The 21,831-nt window shown below is 53.5% G+C and overlaps 2 protein-coding genes across 3 annotated transcripts in view; both read right to left on the minus strand.

Moving 5' to 3' along the window:
- Positions 1-1,215, minus strand: part of MYO1F (myosin IF) — a 39,256-nt gene extending 38,041 nt beyond the window's left edge. For both annotated transcript variants that reach the window (XM_003793663.3, XM_023515415.1), the window contains exon 1: positions 1,076-1,215. In XM_003793663.3, coding sequence (XP_003793711.1) covers positions 1,076-1,078 — 3 coding nt within the window. In that variant the 5' untranslated portion in view covers positions 1,079-1,215. The remainder of the gene's footprint in view (positions 1-1,075) is intronic.
- A 1,317-nt stretch (positions 1,216-2,532) lies between these two features.
- ADAMTS10 (ADAM metallopeptidase with thrombospondin type 1 motif 10) lies at positions 2,533-21,615 on the minus strand. The gene is made up of 24 exons (XM_023515441.1): positions 21,399-21,615; positions 20,808-21,154; positions 19,976-20,132; positions 19,126-19,343; positions 16,417-16,500; positions 16,155-16,300; positions 15,757-15,800; positions 15,504-15,609; positions 15,264-15,410; positions 14,968-15,109; positions 11,499-11,603; positions 10,862-11,007; positions 10,703-10,766; positions 9,834-9,936; positions 9,421-9,554; positions 9,203-9,326; positions 7,390-7,470; positions 7,139-7,302; positions 6,896-7,022; positions 6,673-6,802; positions 5,945-6,149; positions 5,569-5,745; positions 5,328-5,487; positions 2,533-3,317 (listed from the first exon to the last, which is right to left on the minus strand). The coding sequence occupies exons 1-24, from the start codon at positions 21,484-21,486 to the stop codon at positions 3,208-3,210; spliced, it is 3,309 nt and encodes a 1,102-aa protein (XP_023371209.1). The 5' UTR covers positions 21,487-21,615; the 3' UTR covers positions 2,533-3,207.
- Between the last annotated feature and the right edge of the window lie 216 nt (positions 21,616-21,831).

Below are 21,831 nucleotides of genomic sequence, written 5' to 3' on the forward strand. Positions count from 1 at the left end.
TCTCTGGTTTGACTTGGAAGAGTTTCCCAGCCCAAGCTCAGAGCTTTAGCTGTGTTTTGGTGGTGAATCGCCCAGAAGGATCTTTGGCCAAGGAGACTCTATTTATCGCTGACTTCTTGCAAGTGCGAGATGTACTCTTTGATTAACACAACCTCTGCCTGTCACCCCACCTCACTGTCTGTGACCTGGTTAGCTGTCTGCTGTAACTGCCAAGAGTGTTACAATTGTCCCTGTCCCAGGCGTGCGTTCTCATTCTTGCTGACAGAATGATGAGAAATGAAAGCTGAAGTGGTCTGAGGATGCCTGAAGCTGTGGGGCGTTGTCAGCCCTGCCTGTAAACTCCTTGTGCATGCTATGATACTGCTGGGTCTAGACCCAGAATTGTGACAATCTCCCTGATCTTGTCACCAACAGACCTCAAGCTCAACAGGTAGCAACACCTCTGGCTGCAATATTTCCGCTGCTATCTTCTCAGGGATGATTACTAGGGATGATACTCAGCCTCACCCTCTCCCACTTTTGTGATTGCTACAGCCAAACCACCCATCACCCACACAGGCAGATTGTCACCACCCCTACTACCTGTTAGACACAGCTTCCTCTCCCAGCTGTGGACGCACAATGGCTGAACTCACAGACCCTCTGAATGTTCCAACCAAAACCCCCCTGAACAACAACTTCCATATCTAGGTTGACTCCCAAATATGCTGTCTGTCAGAGAGGCCCAGAGAGGGGAAGTGATTTGCCCAAGGCCACTCAGGGAGATAAGGGACTCATCTGGGTCTCCTAAAGCCCCATCTCTGCTGGTTCTTTGTAATTCTGCCAGGAATTTATCTTGTAGTCACTGCTCCATCCTTGGTCACCATCACCACCCTACCATCCTCTCTGCTTGGTTTCTGGTAAGGGCTGCTGGGGGCATCTGAGCTGCACTGAGGGACCCCCCAACAAGGGTCCTCCACACCCTTCTCCTTTACCCTACTTTCTGATGGTAGTTTTCAGGGCATCTCCACCTGGTTTGGGGCCCCACATCCTTGCACTTCCAGAACTCACCATGGAAGAACTCCCACGGACTTACCATGGTGAGAGTTGGTGTCTGGGCTCCTGCGGGGCACCTAATGGGATCGTGACAGGGTGTAGCTTCAGGAGGCTCGTGAGGGCGGCTTAGGTATGGCCATGCTCTTGCTCCTTAACCCGACTCCTGGCTTTAGTTCCTCTTACAACAGTCCCCTCTCACTTCCTTTGGCAGGAGGGGCCGCGCCCCAAGGGGGAGGGAAGCTGGCCTTGGGGGCAGGGAGGGGGTGGGGAGAGAGCCTGGGGCTCTGAGCCTCAGGGGAGAGGTCAAAGTTTGATGGCAGCCACTCCCAGACCCCAGAAAGCCCCTTCCCCAACTCCTTGGAAACAAGGGCTGCAGCAAAGACTACTCAGGTCAGCTGGCTGCAGGACTGGCCATCTCTTCTGTGAGATCCAGGATGCATGTGGGCTGCCCAGCGTCCAAAACCAGGGAAGGAAAGTACCACTAAAGATGTGTCTCCTCTGGGCAGCACTGGGCAAACTCCCTCTTCCAGTGCTGCCTTTCTGCTGGACCTACCTCCAGAACAACCCTTGAGATCCAAGTGTGGCTGTGTGTGTTTGTGTCGTAGGTGTGGAGGGAACCAGGGGCTGGGTGCATCTTTCAGGTCCCTGGCTTTGGATGTCAAGTCTGCATCTAACAACCCCCCAGCTCTGCTACTTTCTGGATAACTTGGTCTCCCTGTTTTCTCTTAGTAAAATGGGAACTACAGACCTCCTAGCACTGTCAGGCACACAGAGTACCCATTCTGTGTCATGATCTTTGGGAGACCAGCAGAAAACACAAGTTTCCTCTTGACACTGAGTAAATGGCAGTTCCAAGAGGTTGTCACCTTCCCACCCACCTGGCTGAGACAGAGCCTAACCCTGGAAGAGTCTGGCAGATCTATCTTTGGTCCAGACCTGAGGATGGGGGTGAAACACACACACATCCTTCTCCCAGAGGCCATCTAGACACTGTGCTCAGTGTGATGAAAACGAAGATGGAAGGAGCCTGTCTCTCCTTGAATCTCCTGGGTGGGGAAAGGGGCGGGGCTAACTACTCCAATTGTGCAATTGACAAGCTTGGTGCATGCAAACCTCAGCAACTTCTCCAGGCATGAAGAGTGACTAAATAGGTAGCAGGAGCCCATCTTGTAGGTGGCCTCAGGGTTGGGTTCTTGGAGGAGACAACGTTTGTGTGCTGACATTGAAGAGTAAGTTAGAGTTGACTAAGTGAGGAGGTACAGGGAGGGAGGTGAGGAGATCTAGAGCCATTGAGGAACTTTAAGGAGGCCAGTGTAGGTGGAGTGTGAAGAGCGACAGGTTATGGAAGGGCTATGGTGGCCAGGATGGCAGGTGCCAGACAGTGTGGCTTTCAGAACCTCCACGAGAAGCTGTGAACTGTGGCTGCTCTCCAAAGCCTGGGCAGGGGCTACTGGACACGGACACACTGACGCACACATAGGCACACACTTGCACATGGAAATCTACACAAGACAGAACTTTATTGATGGAGGGCTTCCTGGTGAGGACTGTGTGGACCCCAGGGCAGGGCCTGTAGCACCATGAGGAGGGGTGGCCTGGATGTTGGGGACCCCCTGGGACAGGCAGGGCAGAAGTTGGGGTGGATCTTCCCCCTAGTCAGGTCAGGGGAAGGGTGTCAGGGAGGTGGTGCTAACTCCTCTCCCCTATAGCAGACATAGATACCCTCAGCTCAGAGTCGGGGGTTAGGGCAGTGCTGGGGGGCAGGGCACTGGCAGGCCCCTGCCTCACCCCCACTCTTCACAGTACATAATATGATCCAGGGGTGGGGAGGCAAGTGTTCAGAACTCCCTAAAGGTAGATGTAAAGAGCGCTGGGGCAAACAGTTGTCCCCTCCCCAGACCTACCATGGAGGGGGTCAGACTATGTGAGGGGGGAGGACCGGCTGAAAAGGGGCCCTTGGAGTAGTTAGCCCTGCCCCTTTCCCCACCCAAGGGCCCGGCAGGGGTTCCCAATAAATAACTTCCGGCTCCATCTCACCCTACACTCCCAGCTCCCGCTGGGCTGGACCCCTCTCCAGCCAGCTGCAGGGATAGAGGAGGGGAGGAGCGGGACCCCCGATTCCATTCTCCATCCCAGCCAGCGCCGGTTGTGGCTCCGGGTGCCGCGCGCCCCCTAGTGGCCCTGGCAGGTTTTGCAGCACATCTGGCGGAAGTAGGCTCGGCTGCAGAATTGAAATTTGAGCACCAGGGGGCAGTAGGCGACCTTGTTCACATCCTTGCACTCTGGGGGTTGGGGGGGGGGAGCGGGAAAAGGGAGAAATTAGGTCTGCACCACCCTCCCCGCAGGGGTACACCCGCTGTCTGCACACTGCTTCCTGGACAGTGATTTTGCCACTGTGTGTCTCAGTTTCAACTGTCAAAGGGGGCTTATAACAGTACCTATGTTATTAGGCTGTTTAGAGGACTTGGCGCAAGGTCGGGAGGCAATACGGACACATTTTTACGTAGAAAAGCATTCCTTTTCCACTGATTCTTTTTTTTTTTTTTTTAATTGAGACAGAATCTCACCCTGTTGCCCAGGCTAGAGTGGTCATCCTAACTCACAGCAACTTTCAAACTCCTGGGTTCAGGTCACCCTCCTGTCTCAGACTCCTGAGTAGCTGGAACTACAGGTGCCCTCCGCAATGCTCAGCTAATTTTTCTATCGTTAGTAGAGACAGGGTCTCACTCTTGCTGAGGATGGTCTCCAACTCCTGAACTCAAGGGATCTGCCTCTATCTCCCAGAGTATTATAGACGTGAGCCACCTAGTGCACCTGGCCACCACTGATCCTTTTGAAACCACCCAGGAGAGAATTTCCATTGGGGGTTGTAAGCCTCTCCCCTTTACTTTTCTTATTTTTAGAGACAGAGGCTCGATCTGTGGCTCAGGCTGGAGTGCAGTGGCATGATTGTAATTCAATGCAGCCTCAAACTCCTGGACTCAAGGGATCCTCCACCCTTGGCTTCCCACAGTGCTGGGATCATAGGCATGAACACTGTGGCCAGACTCATATGGGTTATTTTATTCCAGATACCTACTGGGGCCCCTCCTCAAGTGAACATATTATTTCCCCACCTTGACAGATAAGGAAATGAAGGCACAGCATTGGAAGGTGAACCAATTTGGGTCCAGTGCCCACAGTAAGGAATCTATTTCTTTTTATCAAAGATAAATTTACATAGATAGAAAAGAAAAGGATGTACATAAAGTGGTGGTTCTCAAGGGAAGGTGATTTTGACCCCCAGGGGACATTGGGCAATGTCTGGAGACATTTTTGGCTGTCACAACTGGGGGAAGGCTGCTACTGGCACCTGGTGGGTAGAGGCCAGGATGCTTCTCAACAGCCTAAGAAACTCACAACAAAGAATCATCTGGACTCAAATGTCAATAGTGCCTGAGGCTGAAAAACTGATTTTTTTTGGGGGGGGGGACAGAACCTCAAGCTGTCACCCTGGGTAGAGTGCTATGGCATCACAGTTCACAGCAACCTCCAACTCCTGGCTTAAGCAATTCTCTTGCCTCAGCTTCCCAAGTAGCTGGGACTATAGGCACCCGCCACAACACCCGGCTATTTTGGGGTTATAGTTGTCATGGTTGTTTGGCAGGTCTGGGCTGGATTCAAACCCACCAGCTCTGGTGTATGTGGCTGGTGCCTTAGCTGGTTGAGCTACAGGTGCCAAGCCTGAAAAACTGATTTAAAAGAAAAAATATTTATATTTGGCAAATAATGCTACAGGTGGAGATGAACAGAGCAAAGGTCAAGGAAGTGATTGGCAAAATGACTCAAATTTGGTCACCCAGAAGGATCAGGTGCCTAAAACTGATAATGGGCGGCGATGCCTGTGGCTCAGTGAGTAGGGCGCCGGCCCCATATACCGAGGGTAGCAGGTTCAAACCCAACCCCAGCCAAACAGCAACAAAAAAATAACTGGGCATTGTGGCAGGTGCCTGTAGTCCCAGCTTCTTGGGAGGCTGAGGCAAGAGAATCGCCTAAACCCAGGAGTTGGAGGTCGCTGTGAGCTGTGACACCACAGCACTCTACCACGGGCAATAAAGTTAGACTCTGTCTCTTAAAAACAAAAACAAAAACAAACGATCACAGGGAGAAGATGTGAAGGATGTCCTGATGGAGGCAGAACAAGGCAGTTCAAGATGCTCTAGAACTAATGGTCAGGACCCCATGCGCTGCTGTGGCTTCCTCTGGCCAGGGGAAGGGCCCTCCTGGTGTGCCCTGGCCGGGTGCCCACATACCTTCAGGGCCATCTCCAGGGGGCACGCTGTCACACTTGGCTTCACACTGCTGTGTGGCGGGCGGCCGCAGGGCCTCGGTGCATTCCTGCGACGGCTGGCCAATGTGGCTAGTGCAGAGCACAGAGCGCTGCTGCTGCCCGACACCACATGGCGCAGAGCACTGCGGAGACAAGCCACTTATCTGCTGCCTCTGCCCCACCCCTGTCGCCCTCTCTTGTCCCCCCACGGCTTGTCCGCCTACCTCACCCCACTCGCCCGCCACCCAGCGGGCTGGTGGGCAGCGGCGCAAGTTGCAGCGCATGGTGGCAGGTGGCTTGGCTGCTGGCGGGCAGTGTGCTGGGGGCAGCGTGGCACGATGGTCTGCGCTCTTGCAGAGGACCACGCGGTGGCGGAGGCCTGGGCCGCAGCTTGGGGTGCACTGCGGTTGTGGGGGCGTTTCATGCTCAGTGGATGGGCAGGGTGCTGGCCCAGTGGGAGGGGTGGAGGGGGGTCAGTTAACATTGACAATGCAGGAGAGGCGCTTTAGTGGGTACCCCACATTATATTGTCCTAGCTCCTGCCCTTCTCTGCACAGGGTGTGGGCTGTGTGTGAGTGGGAAGTAAGAGGGGTGGCTGACCTCAGACCAGTCGAGGGCTGCCCACTCAGGAGGACAGGCGGGGCCCTGGCAGGCCTCCAGCACTGGCGGGCGTGGTTGCGGGCATGCACTGTCGTCCAGCGCCTTCTCCTCAGCGGCTGACACGCGGCGCAGGCACACCACAGAACGGCTCCTCACGCCCGCATCACAGCTGCGGCTGCAGCGTGACCAGTTCCCTATAACCCAGCTGTGGGAGGTACGAGGGTGGGGTGGGGGCGGGGGGCAGGTCTGAGACGGAGGATGAGAGCAGCGGTCCTGTTCCTGGAGCTGGGGTCAGTAGGTTAGCCCCACCTTCCCACCAGTCAGCATCATACGGAAACTGGCACTGGTCTAGGTGGCTCTGCCTTAGGCAGGAAGTACCTCTCCTCCCCCAGTCCCACACTTGGAGCATCACTACCCTGCGCCCAGATCCAGGGCAGGGGCAGGGAGGTGCATCACCCTAAGGATAGACAAATTCTTGGACAATCAGCTTGTCTAGGGAACACCATCATTTTGTCATTTTGACTCCAGGGCCATCCAAACTTGACCCCTATCTTGGAGAGCAGTATTACTCTGACTCTCATTAGCCCTATCACACTACCACCTGGGCACTCTGGTCCCCCCCTTTCCCCCTGCAACCCACCCGCTCCCCATCCCTGGAGCACTCACCCTGACCCCAGGGAGCATTCTCATCCTACCCTGAGCAATGCTGCCCCCTGATGGGCACTCACTCTGGTGGGCAAGGCTCTGTGTTGCAGGCCCGCTGCCTCTTGGGCAGCTTGCTGTGGGCACTGCAGTGGTGGGGGGCCACGGCTGAACTGTCCAGCTGGTTGCGGCACTCCACTGCCTGCACCTGGCTACCTGGGGGAGGGTGAGAGGCCCACTCAGCTCTGCCTGGCCCAGAGAATTTCAGCCCTGGTACCCAATGCCCAGTGTGCTCCAGCCCAGCCTCACCACCAGCACACTGGGCTGAGCACTTGGTCCAGGGTGCATAGTGCCAGGAGTAGGGGGGCAGAGCATCACGGGTGATGGGTGCGTTGAATCGGTAGCGGAGGGCAGGCAGCTCGGTCCGGGCCAGCACCTGGGTGTGTGGAGGAGAGAGGCAGCAGGTCACATGGAGCCTGCATTCCAAAGGATGCTGATGTTTTGGGCACCATACCATTCCCAGCCCAGGCCTGCTTGGGAACATGCTGTTACCATGATGATGAGAGAGGCATTAATGGGTCCCAGGGCTTCTAGGCTCTGAGCCTGGTCTGGCCCCTGTCGCAGCTGAAAGGTAGTCCCGGCCAGGGGCAGGCGGTGGGGCTGGGGGGTCCCAGGTAGCCCCTCCAGGAGCAGGGATTCCTGGTCTCCCTTCAGAGCTTATGGGATGCAACAGCACAGGGATCAGAACTCTAGTCACACTGACTCTCCCAGTCCCCACACTCCTCACTCCCCTGTCAGCTCACCCAGGTGACTGAGGGAGAGATTCAGGTCCTGGATGAAAATATGGACAGAGCCTTTGGGGATCCAGACGACGTCCTCATACCCTGAACAGTGGAGCTCAGATGTAACCCAATTGCATGTGCCCCACACCCAATGATAACAGCTAACCATTACTTCCCTAAGTGCATAGAGGACCATCTCACCACATCCCTCTCCACCCTGGTGACATAGACGTACCAGCAACCCCATTTTACAGATGACAAAACTAAGGCTCAGAGAAGCTAAACAACTCGCCTAGGTCTTACACCTAGGGAGTGGCTGGACTGGGATTTGAACCCAAACTTTGCCGACTCTTTAAACACTAAAATTGTCTCTTCCAATTCCTCAGGTCACCAAACAGGTGGTGGGGCTTGGGGAATCCCAGGAATCCCCTCTAGCAGCAAGCAAACAAGCAAGCAGCAGGACTGGGCCTTGGACAGAGGAGAAAAGGCATCACAGGCCTTTTCACCTTGCCCTTGGCTTTGGGGAGCATTATCACTTTGAATTCCATAAGCCAGAGAGAATCTACATAGGGTGACAAGGCAGTTTTAGCAGGCAGTGTTGGGTTTGCAGCAGGCTCCACCACTGACTACTTGGTCTTGGGCACCTGTGAACCCTCTACCTATGCCTACCTGTACCCTCCCGCAAATCCTGGTTTATCTGGCTGGACACTCATATTGTCCCTTTCCCACAGGTCCAGGTCACTGTATTCCATTCTAGTCAATCTCCTACTCCCATGGCAGGGGTCACTTGGTTCTGTGGAACCCCATTTGTCCCTAGGTCCCAAGACTCCTAATCTTTATCTGCTCAGCTCTGTCTCTTTGACCTACTAGGCTCCTTGACCCCCCTGTGTATCAACCTTTACTGTTCCCCCTAATGGTCCCTCTCTTAGAGACAGTCCCAATGGTCACCCACCCATCCAGCGGTCATCTGGATGTTGGTGCTGATCCTTCCTCCCCCCACCCATACCCCAAATCTGTGACTGGCTATGGCCTGTCATCCTGGCTTCTAAATTGGGCTCAATTCCATTTTTTGTTTTTGTTTTTGTTTTTTTAATCTTCACTGGTTCTTCCTGAGTCTGGGTTACCCCATTGTCTCATTCTTGATGCTAGGGGCCAGGCTGCCTGTTATAAAACCCCAATGGGTCCCTCCCTGGGGAATTAAAGTCACACTCTGCAATCTGCTCCTGGTGCCTGTGAGTGGGCAACTAGCCTGCCTCACCCAGACACTCTCTCCTTTAGTCCAAGCTGGGAATGGTGCTTCCTCTCCCCTAGTAAGCCTTTTCCTGCTAGCACAGAGTTGTCATTTCCCTGAGGATCACAGACCACTTCCCTGTCCCTGGCTGCCATGATAACAGCTAACCATTACTGTGCTCTGGGCATAGAGGGACATCTCACTGCATCCCTCTCCATCCCTATGACAGACATATTACCACCCCCATTTTACAGATGAAAAAACTGAGTCTCAGAAAAGCCCAACAACTTGTCCAGGAAGAGTGGTCCCTTCCCAGACTGGGCATGAGGCCCCCACGATGGCAACAGGAAAGATCTAGGTCCTTAACCCCCAAGACACTCTTAATTGCCAAAGTTTAGGCACCAGAGTCCAAGCCAGTCACTGGGGCCCACTCTTGACCTGGATCTGGGACATTGTGGTTTGTGCACTAGGACTTTTTGTCCCCCTGACACCTCACAGGGACCCTTGGCTCTATGGAGTTACTGCTAATCTTGGGTAGAGTGGTGGAGTCAGTCCTGCCCTGGCCCAGGTGGAGAGCATGGGAGGGAAGCTCAGGGCTCTCACCTGCCCCAGCTGAGGCTGGACTGAAGACTCCCTCAATAGTTTCACAGGCACTGCCATCCCCTCCACACACTCGGCATTTGTCCTCCCGCAGGTCAGAGCCCAGGACCCGGTCACAGCCCACATGCTGCATGGAAAGGGCCAGGAGGAGTGGGGGTGATCGAGTACATGCCACCTCCTGCTGCACCCCTTATCCTCGCTCCACCTTCTCTGGAGTCTACCTTGCACTCGCCGCTGACACAAATGTCCACTGTGTCTGGACGGCACGGTGTCCCATCTACCACCGCCGCGGCCCTCTCCGTGTAGAAGTTGAAGCCCTCAGCTAGGCAAGTGAGCGAGCAGGCCTTCACGCCCCCTGGGGGGCACAGCCCCGTTAGAGTGCAGGCCAGGATACCTTGGAACCCCCCCACACTCCTTTGGGAAATGTGAAGCCAAGAGGATAGACCCCAGACCCAACAGAATAGGCAGCTTGGGCAGAGGGAGTGGGGGTTCCCAATGTCCAGTTGAGGTGCCATTGAGCCATGTCCCAGGCACTCTGGATTTCTGGGTGAGGACAGGGCCCTAACTAGATCCCCCAAAGCTGCATCCATCTACCTGCTGGACATGGCTCTGGCCTTTGGAATTCCCCACTCACCTCCTCGGTATGTCTTCCATGTGTAGAATTTTCCACGGAAAGGGACACTGTCAAATTCAGAGCACTGCATTTCTCTGAAGTCCTGGGAGCCAGGTGGACAGTCCTGGTGGCATGAGAGGGGAGAAGGAGGGATGCCAGATGTGTGTTGGGGAGATGGAGCTGGATGGGTTGGAGCCAGGGAGCAGACTGTGATGGTCCAGATGTGAATGGATGTGGCCAAGGCATCAAAAGACATTGGGGTGTCTTTTTGGGGCTTATTGAGGATGACACTAGCCTTCTAGTTTCAGACAACAGGGCCTTTCTTTTCTTTTTCTTTTCTTTTTTTTTTTTTGTAGTTTTTGGCCAGGGCTGGGTTTGAACCTGCCACTTCTGGCATATGGGGCTGGTGCCCTACTCCTTTGAGCCACAGGTGCCGCCCAACAGGGCCTTTCTTTAGAGAGCAGGTCTAGGAAGGAGCAGGGTTTGGGGACATGAGCACAGCCCAAAAATGTGCCAGGGGGTTTAGTGAGAAGAAGCCCAGCTTTGGCGGGTGACAGAAAGCAGGGCTCTCTTGGGGGAGATGGCTTGCAATGGGTGGGGACTGACTGGAATGCAGGAGGTTGTAAAGTCCAGGCAAAGAAAGAACTCAGGGTGGGAGATTCATCTCCTGGAAGACTCTCAAGATAGGAAGAAGAGTTGGAAAGAACCAGATCTCTGGGGAGGTGCAAGGGGTGGGGACCGGGAAAGCAGTATCCAGGGACAGGTGATGGAGGAAGGGCAGGGAAGAAAGGGCTGGTCGCTGCAAGTCCCCGCTGAAACATTTTGCTAGCTTTTTCTTGTTCTTCCCCACCAAACCAGAAGAGAGGGTTTCGAGTCTCAGGGGAACTCACATCGGTGTTGCAGGAACGATGCCGCCTTCTCTCTCCCAGACAGTACTTTCCCCCGATGGTTGGCCTGGAAGGGGTGGGTTAAGGCCAGCTCAGAGATGAGGCAGGGGGAGAGGGAGTTGGGGGTGGGAGGCTGAACCACTCTCCTGGGAAGGGGCTGACCTGGGGCTGTCGCAGTGACGGCTGGAAGAGGACACGCCGCCGCCGCATGTCCGGCTGCAGTCGCCCCACGGGGTCCACGAGCCCCAGGCTCCATCCACACCCTCTGGCCGTGACCCGAAGGGGACACACACTCGCTTGTAGCACCACTGAATGGGAAGGTGGCAACAGACGGGTAGAAATGGGTCGGGATCCGCGGACATTGGTGGGGGGCCCTCAGTGTCTGGTTCCCCCTCCACACCTCAAGCAGAGGCGGGCTCCGAAGACGGGAACCTTCAGGTAGCACAGGGGCATGGGTAGAGAGCCAGATACCGTTCAAGCAAGAGACGTATCTCAATCTTAGGGTCATAACTATTGAGTGGTGCGTGGGGGTGTGTGAAATGGTATCCTGACAAGCGCGCAGGGCGTGGCTTGATGTGGGGTGTGGCCTCAGGCCAGGGGCGGGGCCTGCGGGAAGAGGGCGTGGTCAGAGCCGAGAGACTCCAGATCCCGCCGGCAAAAGCCGGGGCCCTAGGGGCGTGACCAGAACCAACAGAGAACTCACAGTCGGGCGTTAACTACGAGAAGCAGCCCGAAGGGCGTGACTTAAGGGCAGGGGACAGGGCGCAGGGCCTGGCTGGGGTTCTCGGTCGGCGCTCACCCCCTTGTCGATGGTGTGCGTCTGGCAGAGCGTGCCCTCGGCGGCCGGAATGCTGTTGGTGATGCACCGGTTGCTCTTGCTCAGACACCACAGCTCGCTGCAGACCTCCTGCGGGCCGAGGCGCCCGCTCAGGCTCGCCCCCTGCCCCAGTCTCCCTGGGGTAGCCCCCCGCCCCGAAGCGGGAGCCCCAAGCGCTCCTTTTCTGGGCCTCAAGGAGTCTTCTTGGAGTCTCCTGCAGGGGCATGACCTAAGCCTTATATACTCTGCCAATAAAACTGCACTTATGGAACACCTGTGTGGGCCACGGACTCCTTTCGGCGTGACCATTCACATTACACCGCGAGTTTCGGACAGGTAGGGTCACTTGTTAGAGGTCACGCAGCTACTAAGGGCAGCCTGGAATCTAACCCAGATCTCTGGTGCAGGTCTATACTTTAATTAACTCTTTTGCAGCTCAGCTCATGGCAACTTCGGAGTTTTTTTTTTCTCTTTTGTAGAGACAGTTTCACTTTATCGCCTTCGGTAGAGTGCCGTGACGTCACACAGCTCACAGCAACCTCCAACTCCTGGGGTTAGGCGATCCTCTTGCTTCAGCCTCCCAAGTAGCTGGGACCACAGGCGCCTGCCACAACGCCCGGCTATTTTTTGTTGTAGTTTGGCCAGGTTTGAACCCGCCACCTTTGGTTTATGGGGCTGGCGCTCTACCCACTGAACCACAGGCGCCGCCCAACTTCAGAGTTTCTAAAAGGAAATTTGGGACATACTGAGGAATGAATAGGACGAATTCTGGTTTTGGGGGGATAGGCAAAGTAGCCTAGGAGAGAGTGGTGGCTCCAAAAAAATCAGGCCTGGGCGATGTCCTGGCTCAAGGGCCCCAGCTCTAGTTTTTGTTTTCCGGCTGATGGTTCTCTTTAGCCCCCCACCTCAACTGGAGAAGCCCTCTGACCCCAACACTTTTAAGCTGTAAGGAGGGGGTGGTGGTGGGAGTTCGGGAGAAGACACCACCAGGTTGGCACTGTGTGGGATATTCCTGTTTCCTCCAGTTTTAAATTTGCTCTGCCTTCTTCCTGCTGCAGTTCTGCTAAGGTTGGCTCAAGTCCTGTCCACGGCAGGTAGCTGGACCATTCCCGGGGACTCACTCTGACCCTGTAGGCCCAGGTTAAAAATCCCTGGAGAAGCCCCACTGGATTCAAGGGTGGCCAAATGTCAGAACCTCTTGGTGTCCATCTTGGACAATCACCCAGGGCCTTCCACCCATTTTATAATAAGGTCCAAACCCCTCTTTGAACAGAATCCAAGCTTGTTTGTTTTTTTTTTTTTTGCAGTTTTTGGCAGGGGCTGGGTTTGAACCCCTCACCTCCGACATATGGGGCTGGCGCCCTACTCCTTTGAGCTACAGGTGCTGCCCAGAACCCAAGCTTTGATGATTTGGGATTGGATCAACCAATGGCCATAGGAAGGGAGTTGGCCTCTGAGAGACGTCTCCACCCACGTGAGAAGTCTGAAGAGCTGTCCTCAAATCTCCTGCAGAGAGTCCCTGTCTTCTGCCTAACAGAGAACACTTCTGAGCCTAAAACTTAGGCTGGTTTTCTGGCTTCACTTATTGTGTCCTGGCCATTTCTAAAAATAATCACATCAATACAGCACCAATCCCACTTGTGACACCTCTTAAAGAGAACTAACCCTGCTTTTGACCTTCCTCCCACAAGGAGGTACCACATGTATGAATAACTCCTAGGCCACTTTGGGAGACCTCAACTCTGCCATGAACTTGCAACACACTGGCCCTCTCTGGGCCTCAGTTTTCTCATCTACAAGATGGGCAGCCTAATGCCTGCCCTACCTACATAAATAGCTGTGATACTTCAGCTTGCAGGGTGCATAAAAAAGGCCTTGCATAAGTGCCCTGTTATGTGTAACTTGCGAATAACAGGCCTGCCATAAGTTTAGATGAGATTATACACTTCGCATGCTTAATACATAGTGAACATTCAGAGAATGTCAGACATCATTGGCATTGTTCAGATACCTAGGACATAGATGTTCAGGGGTAGCTTCAGAATCTTTAGGAGTTCATTAGTGGGTGCTTTAGTTACCAGTTAAGTTAGGGTGTGGAGGGTGGCAAGAGCAGAAAATCAATGAAAGATAAGCCATTTCAGGGTCTGTCTCCTTGTTTTGCAGTGGAAGGAAGTGAGAGCATTTTAGCAGTCAGTCCTGCCTGCTCCCTGCTCTGTGTTAATATGGCAATAGCTTGGACATGGCCATGCCAACCTGGATCCTTTTGAGTCATGAGGGTGAGGAAGAATTGGGCCCAGGCCCCTAGCCCCTTGTCTGTGGGGAGTGTGTTTAGAGAACAGAGGGATGTGGACAGAGGGGCAGGCCCTGCTGAGCCCTGGTGACTGAAGCAGGAAGCCAGCAGACCTTCAGCTTCTTGGGGATGGGAGGGACTGGGTGTGGGACCCACCACTCCTCACTGCTCATTTCCCTATGCATCGGTGGGGCTGAGAAGTCTTAGGCCGGTTGCGGTTGCTCACGCCTGTAATCCCAGCACTTTGGGAGGCCAAGGTGGGCAGATTGCCTGAACTCATATGAGTTTGTGATCAGCCTAAGCAAGAGTAGGACCCCATTTCTAAAAAAAAATAGCCAAGTATTGTGGCAGGGGCCTGTAGTCCTAGCTACTTGGGAGGCTGAGGCAAGAGAATCACTTAAGTCCAAGAGTTAGAGGTTGCTGTGAGCTATGATGCCAGAGCACTCTACTGGAGGTGACAAAGTGAGACTCTGTCTCAAAAAAAAAAAAAAAAAAAAAAGTCTAAGTCTTGGGAAAGAATGAGGAGAAATCAGGAGACTCAAGGCCTACCCAGCCAGAAGAGCTTGTGAACCAGTCAGTAGGGGACATGGGAAATGAAGACAGGGAGTACTTGGAAGTTTCTGTCCAGTTCTTTGCCAAGTGGGGAAGATAGCCATCCCCAGGGAAATTATTTTCATCAAGCCTTGATGTTTAGTTAAACTCCCCCAATGACATGTCTTGGGACTTTGGTCTTGCTGCAGCCCACAGGTGGCCTGATGTGCTAGACAGAAGGTGACTCCCCACTCCTGCCCCCAAGCTAGGCCTCTATCAGGGGTCTGAGAAAGCAGGAGATCCCATTCTTGTTCCCAAACACTGTCTGATTGCTTGGGACTTTTTTTTTTTTTTTATGGGTTTTTGGCTGGGGCTGGGTTTGAATCCACCTCCTCCGGCATCTGGGGCTGGCACCCTACTCCTCTGAGCCACAGGCACCGCCCATGCTTGGGACATTTTTTATGGAACATGCGCCTCTGTCCTCCTCCCACACCTCATGGGAGCTCACCTTACCCTCCTTCCCAGCTTTCCCATACCCTCAACTGCCCAGGTCGGTGGGCGCAATGGTGGATTCCCCACCCGCTGTGGCCCGTCCCCTCCCAGGAAGGAAAGCAGGAAGGCTCTCTCTACCCCGTATTTACACTGACGCGATTTGACTCCGTGCTGGAAGCGGCATTGCTCATCTGCGTCGTAAGCTTGGCCTGGTGCCACAGTTGGGTACACGAAGTCCTGTCTGGGAGGCCGGTTGTTCAGGCAGAGCCCCAGGCCGGAGCTACGATGAGAAAAACAGCCAGGGAGCTGAATGCAGGCCAAGAGCTCATGGTCTCCAGATGGGTGGGTGGGTGGTTCCTTGATGTTTAGAGCCTCCCCAAACCCTTGCCACATGAGCACAACCCACTGGGCGGGACAGGCAGGTGTGTCCTCACTCTAGAAAGCTGGTGATGTAGTCGCGGCTGCAAGATGACCACACGAATGGGTTGGTCTTCATGGTGATGTGGGCAGCCATGAGCTTTGCTGGGTCTTGGCCACGGGCCCCACAGCTATTCCCCACACCATCATGGTTCATGCCAAATCTGGGGAGAGGGGTGTAGGCTCTGCCAGGTGCTGGGGGGGAGGGACCCGCCCAGTGCCTCCCATCCTCCCACTACTGTGTCCCCTGGCCTCACGTGTGCCCAATCTCGTGGGCAATGGTGAACGCCGTGGCCAGACCAATGTCCTCGTTGATGCTGCAACTTCTCTCTCGCTCACACATCCCGCCCACTGGGGCCAGGCCTGGGAAAATGGGTGGGTGTCGGGGAGAGGGGCTATGTTGCCTGGCCCCATCCACCTGCCAGGTCTTATTTCTCCCCATGGCCAGGATCATCCCAGCCCACTGCTTTCATCCTTGGCCGGTGCCTGAAACCTATGGGGCTCAGGTACCTAACGTGCCGCAGGGTTTGTTCTTATAGATGCAGATGTCGTATCTGTGAAAGGGAGACAAAGGTGACGGTGCTGGGCTGGCTCCCTAAGATTGGCTGATGCTACCCACCATGCCCTGTCTAGAGGTGTTACCTGCCTCTCACTCATGCTGTGGTACAGGAATGAATGACTGAATAAATGGCAGAAGGAGCAAATGAATGTGTCAGTTCCCAATGGCCCAACACTTCCCTCTCCTCATTCATAGGCAGTCTCTCTCCATCCTTGCCTCCACCCCCCACCCCCTCACACACAGTGACTAAAGTTTACCATCTCCTCTAGGATCCATGCTTGGGTTGTGACTATTCCCTGAACCACTTGTTCTCTCCGCCCAAGTCCTGGAGCCCCTCTCCACCCCTCACCGAGTGATGAGCACTGCTGTGTCATGGTTGGCCACACCGTTCTCTGGAATGGCATTGCCGTGGCCGTTGTGGTTCACTATGGATTTCTGCCACTTACAGAAGCTGTCCAGGGACTTCCCAGCATGGTGGGTGATCTCCAGAGTGGGCTGGGGGTGGACAAGGGGAAGTGCATGGTGCCTGTTTCTTTGGCCGTGGAAGACTGCTCTGGCATGGAGTGGAAGGGATGGGACTTCCCTTCTCCACCTTCCCTTCTTCCCTGTACCTGGTCCTCTGTGAGCAGGATGAGGCGAGTTACAAGGATGTTAACGGTGTTGCCCAGACTTGAATCCTGAAAAAGTTTGGCAACCTGACCTCCAAGAAACAAGAGAGACCGAGTCTTAAGAGGGGCTCAGAGTAGAAAACAAACAGCAAAACAAAGATACCAGCTTGGTTTTTTTTTTTTTTTTTGAGATAGAGTCTCAAGCTGTCACCCTGGGTAGAGTGCTATGGCATCACAGCTCACTGTAATCTCAAACACTTGGGCTTATGTGATTCTCTTGCCTTAGCCTCCCAGGGAGCTGGGACTACAGGTGCCCGCTACAACGCCCCGCTATTTTTTATTGTTGTTGCAGTTATCATTGTTGTTTTAGCTGTCCCAGGCCAGATTCCAAACTGCCAGCCTAGATGTATGTGGCTGGTGCCCTACCCACTGAGTATGGGTGCTGCCTGACAATAGCTTGTTTTAATTAAGTACGTGCTGAGTGCCGTGTCCTAGGCTAAACTTGCTGCATTTATCTTTTCATGAGCACATATAATGATCATTCCCATTTCACAGATGAGGAAATAATTGAGCACAAAGAGGTTGGGACACACAACTGGTAGGTGTCATAAATGGGACTTAAGTCTGGGTTGCTTACAAGCATGTTTCTTTCTGAGTCCCCCTCTGATTCCTTGGGCTCAGTTTATCTGTCTACTCATCCTCCAAACTCTGTTCACCCTCCTGGCTGCCTTGAGTGTCTCTGCCCAGAGGCAGCCGGAAGGATGAGTTTGGCTCATCTCCTGGCGTACCCATGTAAGTACCACCACGGGAAGGTGAACTGTGGGGGCAGGAAGCACTGGTGACCGGTCAGAGGGAAAGAGGAAGTATCTCAGGCAGTAAATGGGCACAGATGATGAAGGACAGGCTGTGCAGGGATCTTGGAGCCCTGGGTTATCTGGAAACCCCCAGGTATCCTGATAAGTTTTAGGAAATTTTGAAAGGCCAAGGAAGAGAGGCCAGGCTCAGGCAGAATATAATCGTATCAGAAATGAAGTTATGTCAACACTTAGGTCATCTATCTGTGTGCTAAGCCTTTTGTCTTCCCTTTTGCTTCAGTGAAACAACAGCACCATTCATCAAGCCCTCACCATGTGCCAAGTGGTCTGCTCAGCTTCCCTTTACAGGAGACACCATCATAACCTCACTTTGCAGGGGAGAAGCTGAGGCTGAGAGAGGTCCAGAGACTTAAGATTTAGTGGGCTGGTTTGGTGGCTCCTGCCTGTAATCCTAGCACTCTGGGAGGTTGAGGCAGACAGATTGCTTGAGCTCAGGAGTTTGTGACCAGCCTGATCAAGAGCAAGACCCCAGTTTCAAAAACTAGCCAGGCACTGTGGTAGAAGCCTGTAGTCTCAGCTACTTGGGAGGCTGAAGCAAGGGGACCCCATGAGCCCAAGAGTTGGAGGTTGCCTTGAGCTATGACACCATAGCACTCTACCCAGGGTGACAAACTCAGACTCTGTCTCAAAAAAAAAAAAAAAAAAAAAGGAAGATTTAGTATGAGAACCAAGTATATCTGAGGTCATGGAGGTAAGGCCTATATAAATTTGTTAAGTAGGTGCCTGTGCAGACCTCTGCGTGCCTACAGATATGTACCTGCATGTGTACTGCTAACCTCAATGAGTACCTTCAAGCTGTGTGTTTATTTATGTATTTATTTATTTTTGAGACAGAATGTCATCCTGTCACCTGGGCTAGAGAGTGCATGATAGCTCCCTACAATCTCAAATTCCTGGGCTCAAGCAATCCTCTTGCCTCAGCCTCCCCAGTAGCTGGGACTAAAGGCACCTGCCATAGTGCCTGACTAATTTTTCAATTCTTTGCAGAGACAGGGTCTTGCTATGTTGCTCAGGCTGGTCTTAACTCCTTGCTTCAATTGATCATCCCACCTTGGCTTCCTTTTTTTTTTTTGAGACAGAGTCTCATTCAGTTGCCCTGGGTTTGAATGCCATCGTGTCATAGCTCCAGGCAATCCCAAACTCTTGGGCTCAAGTGATTCTCTTGCCTTAGCCTCTCGAGTAGCTGGGACTACCGGCCACAATGCCCAGCTATTTTTAGAAAGGGGGTCTCGCTCTTGCTCAGAGCTGGTTGCAAACTCTGTGAGCTCAAGTGATCTGTCCACCGTGGTCTCCCAGAGTGCTAGGATTACAGGCATGAGCTACCGTGCCCAGCCTCCACCTTGGCATCTTAAAGTGTGGGGATTATAGACATGAGCCACCATATCTAGGCTCTGTGCTTATTTTTATACACAGCAAACACGTATATGGCACTATTATAAGTGTGACACCACTTATACTGTGTTCCAAGCACTGCTGCAAAGATTTTTATCAATACACTGAATCTACTTTAGACTTTTAAAAGGTAGGTGCCTTATGAAGTAGATACCATTATTACCCCCATTTTGCAAGATGGGTAAGCCAAGAAAGATGGGTAAAGTAAGTTGCTCAAGGGCACACAGCTAAAAAGTGGCAGAGCTGGGATTTAAGCCCAGGCAGGCTACCTATGTTCCCAGTCACTGCACTACCCTACCTTTCCTCATTCATTATCATGTGCAGCCTCCTTCTTCATCCCATCCCCAGGTCAGGGATTGGGGATGGGGTGGCGACACCCCTTTTCCTGACATCTGGAGTCTAGCCCCCGGTCCTTAGGGCTGCCCAGGGAGGGGGAGGCACTTACAATGTTCATGATAGCCAGCACGTACTGCTCCACATCGCGGCGCCCATGGTAGGCCACCATCATCTTGTCAGCCACCACCAGGGTCTCCACATAGCGCTCTCGGCTGACTGACCGCTTCAGGCCTGGTTGGCCACGCTCTGTGTCATTTCCCAGGGGCCTGGCAGGTGGTGGCTTCAGGGTACGCAGCCACCATGGCCGTCCCTTCCATGGTTTCTCATCTGGAAAACCCAGGAGAGAACAACTGAACCCTGACCTGGCATACACAACTGTCTCACAACAGCCTGACTCTCTACTCAACAGCAGAAGGGACAATTTCTGGTCATTCTTCTGCTGGCTCTTGTTGTCCATCTACCTGTCTGATGGTCCATCTGCCCAACAGGCTGTCAAATACCTAATTTTGCTGTCAGGCATCCTGGGATACCATGTCTGGTTCTACAATGTCCCACTACCTGAATTGGGTCTACAATGACTGTCCCACTGCCCAATAGTTGGGTTGAGTAAGAGACTGACTTCCCTACTGTCTGGTTGTACTGTCTGAATGCCCAGCTGTTATAGCTGCTCAGCAACCAGACTGCCTTAATGCCCAAATGTCCAACTGAACACCTGCAGCGCTGTCCCCCTGCCATGCTGGCTGGCTGGACTCCTGTCCCATTATACTCAGCATGACGGTATATACCCCTAACAATTCTGCTGCCTCATGTATTTGTTTGGAGCTGCCCATCTCCCTGTCTGAACTATGCGCTTATAAAACTTTTCCTCCCAACCAAGCAACTTTACAATCAAAAGCACTCTGCCTCAAGGGAAAGATGGTGTGTATCCCTTTTGCTGATCCCCTGAAACTCAGATGTACCTCTCACTCCACAGGCTGTGTCCAGGTGGGGGTGACGCAGAGAAGAACGCTTATATACCACGTGGGGTCCACTTTCCTCTGGGCTTCGAGGACCCTTGGGCCCACCTTGCAGGGGTTCAATCAGGTATTCTTCCTCATCTGCCACAATCAGTCCATGCTGGGTTTTGAGAAGTGGAGCAGAAAGCTTAGATCATGTTCTCCATTCTAGGACCCTGGGAATCTCTCAGTCTTTTTTTTAGACAGAGTCTTACTTTGTTGCCCTTGGTAGAGTGCCGTGGCATCATCGCTCACAGCAACCTCAAAATTTGGGGCTCAAGTGATTCTCTTGCGTTGGCCTCCTGAGTAGCTGGGACTATAGGTGCTCACTACAATGCCTGGCTATTTTTAGAGATGGGGTCTCACTCTTGATTAGGCTGATCACAAACCCATGAGCTCAGGTGTTCCACCCCCCCTTGGCCTCCCAGAGTGCTAGGATTACAGGGATGAGCCACTGCGCTTGGCAAATCTATCTTTATGATTTCATTCCTATCTATCTATCTATTCTATCTTATCTTATAGGATAAATTCCTTTTCTAATGCCTCAAGGGATATACAACATCTTTCCCTTGCATCAGAGAAGAGGAATCTTTCCATTAATTTTCTGCCTTCCCTAAGGCTATGCATTTTCCTTTAATTACTGCTTTCGATGCATCCCCAAACCCCTGATTAGTTCAAAATACTTAAAAAAAATTCTCACTATGATGGTTTTCTCTGACTTCTATTTAGAAAGGTTTTTCTTAACAAGGTTTTTCTTGTGAGCATTTCCCCTTGCTTTCCAGAATTCTCAGCTCACCAGGCCTCCACAGGTGCTGATGGCCACATGGGAGCTGCCAGCCTGGCCCTGCAGGTGGCCGGCATAGAGGCAGTGGGGCTGGGCAGCCCTCTGCCAGGCCAGGCCCTCCCGTGTCCAGTACTCCACAGAGACGTGCCCTGCCAGTAGATGGGAGCTGTGGGTCAGGTTCAGCAGAAAGTGGGTGCTGGGTGCGGCCACCTTGTAGAAAAGGCAAGACTCAGCTGTGGCCCCTGTTCCCCGGCGCTGCCTCCGGGGAGGAGGTGGTGAGAAGGCCAGCAGTGCCCCATTGTGGTCCACGCGGGTGGGGAAGGCAATCTCGTAGCTCTCCAGAGTGGACAGGAACTCATCTGTGGGGGAGGGTCAGAGGCTCCAGTTTTGGCCGGACCTATGTGTCCTGGCTGCTGCAGCAGGACGTTGGTCTCACTGACCCCTGAATTCAGGTTATTGGCTGCAGGGCTCCTGTCTAAATTACCCCAGGGCCTTTCTCCCATTACCCCATCCATGCCCATTAACCCTTTTGTCTATTGGACCCTGACTGGTCTCCTCAACTTCTTTCTCCTTCCCCACTGCCCATCCCCCAACTGCTCTTACCTTGAGACCGGAAAGCATGGGTGACCTCGAATGTGAGGCCCAGCCCCAGGGCAAGGGCCCAGCGGAGGATCTGGCAGGCAGGAGCCATAGAGGCCACGTGTCCACATGTCTCTCTCCAGCCCTGGCTGCCGGCAGCCCCCACGGTGCCACCTCCCCTGTTCACAGCCTGGGCAACATCACTGGGGTCTTGGGAGGGGGAGAGCCAGGTCAGAGAAGGGGCCCGGTCCCAGTGCCCAGCATAGCCAGTACCAAGGCCCCTAGGATGGCCAAAGCAACCCTCCCCAAGATTCCAAATGCATCTTCTCACTCAGCAGCACCCCTCTCCCCATCCAATCCTTCCTGCACTCCTGGAAGAGGACAGGCAGGTATGAGGACACCATAAGCCAGCTATTGGTCCAAAGTTTTCACACCATTGCACTCTATTTCCAAAATA

Source organism: Otolemur garnettii, unplaced genomic scaffold (genome assembly GCF_000181295.1).
Source record: "Otolemur garnettii isolate 467f Iridium unplaced genomic scaffold, OtoGar3 scaffold00071, whole genome shotgun sequence".
Lineage (NCBI taxonomy): Eukaryota > Metazoa > Chordata > Mammalia > Primates > Galagidae > Otolemur > Otolemur garnettii.

What these genes read in the sequence shown, in the direction of transcription:
- ADAMTS10 (XM_023515441.1), bottom strand. Translation starts at nt 21,486, where the DNA reads ATGGCTCCTGCCTGCCAGATCCTCCGCTGGGCCCTTGCCCTGGGGCTG. An exon ending in CGTCACTGCGACAGCCCCAG is followed by an intron (nt 10,767 to 10,861) that starts GTCAGCCCCTTC and finishes CACCCCTTCCAG; the next exon opens with GCCAACCATCGGGGGAAAGT. An exon ending in TCCAGCCTCAGCTGGGGCAG is followed by an intron (nt 7,471 to 9,202) that starts GTGAGAGCCCTG and finishes TCCACTGTTCAG; the next exon opens with GGTATGAGGACGTCGTCTGG.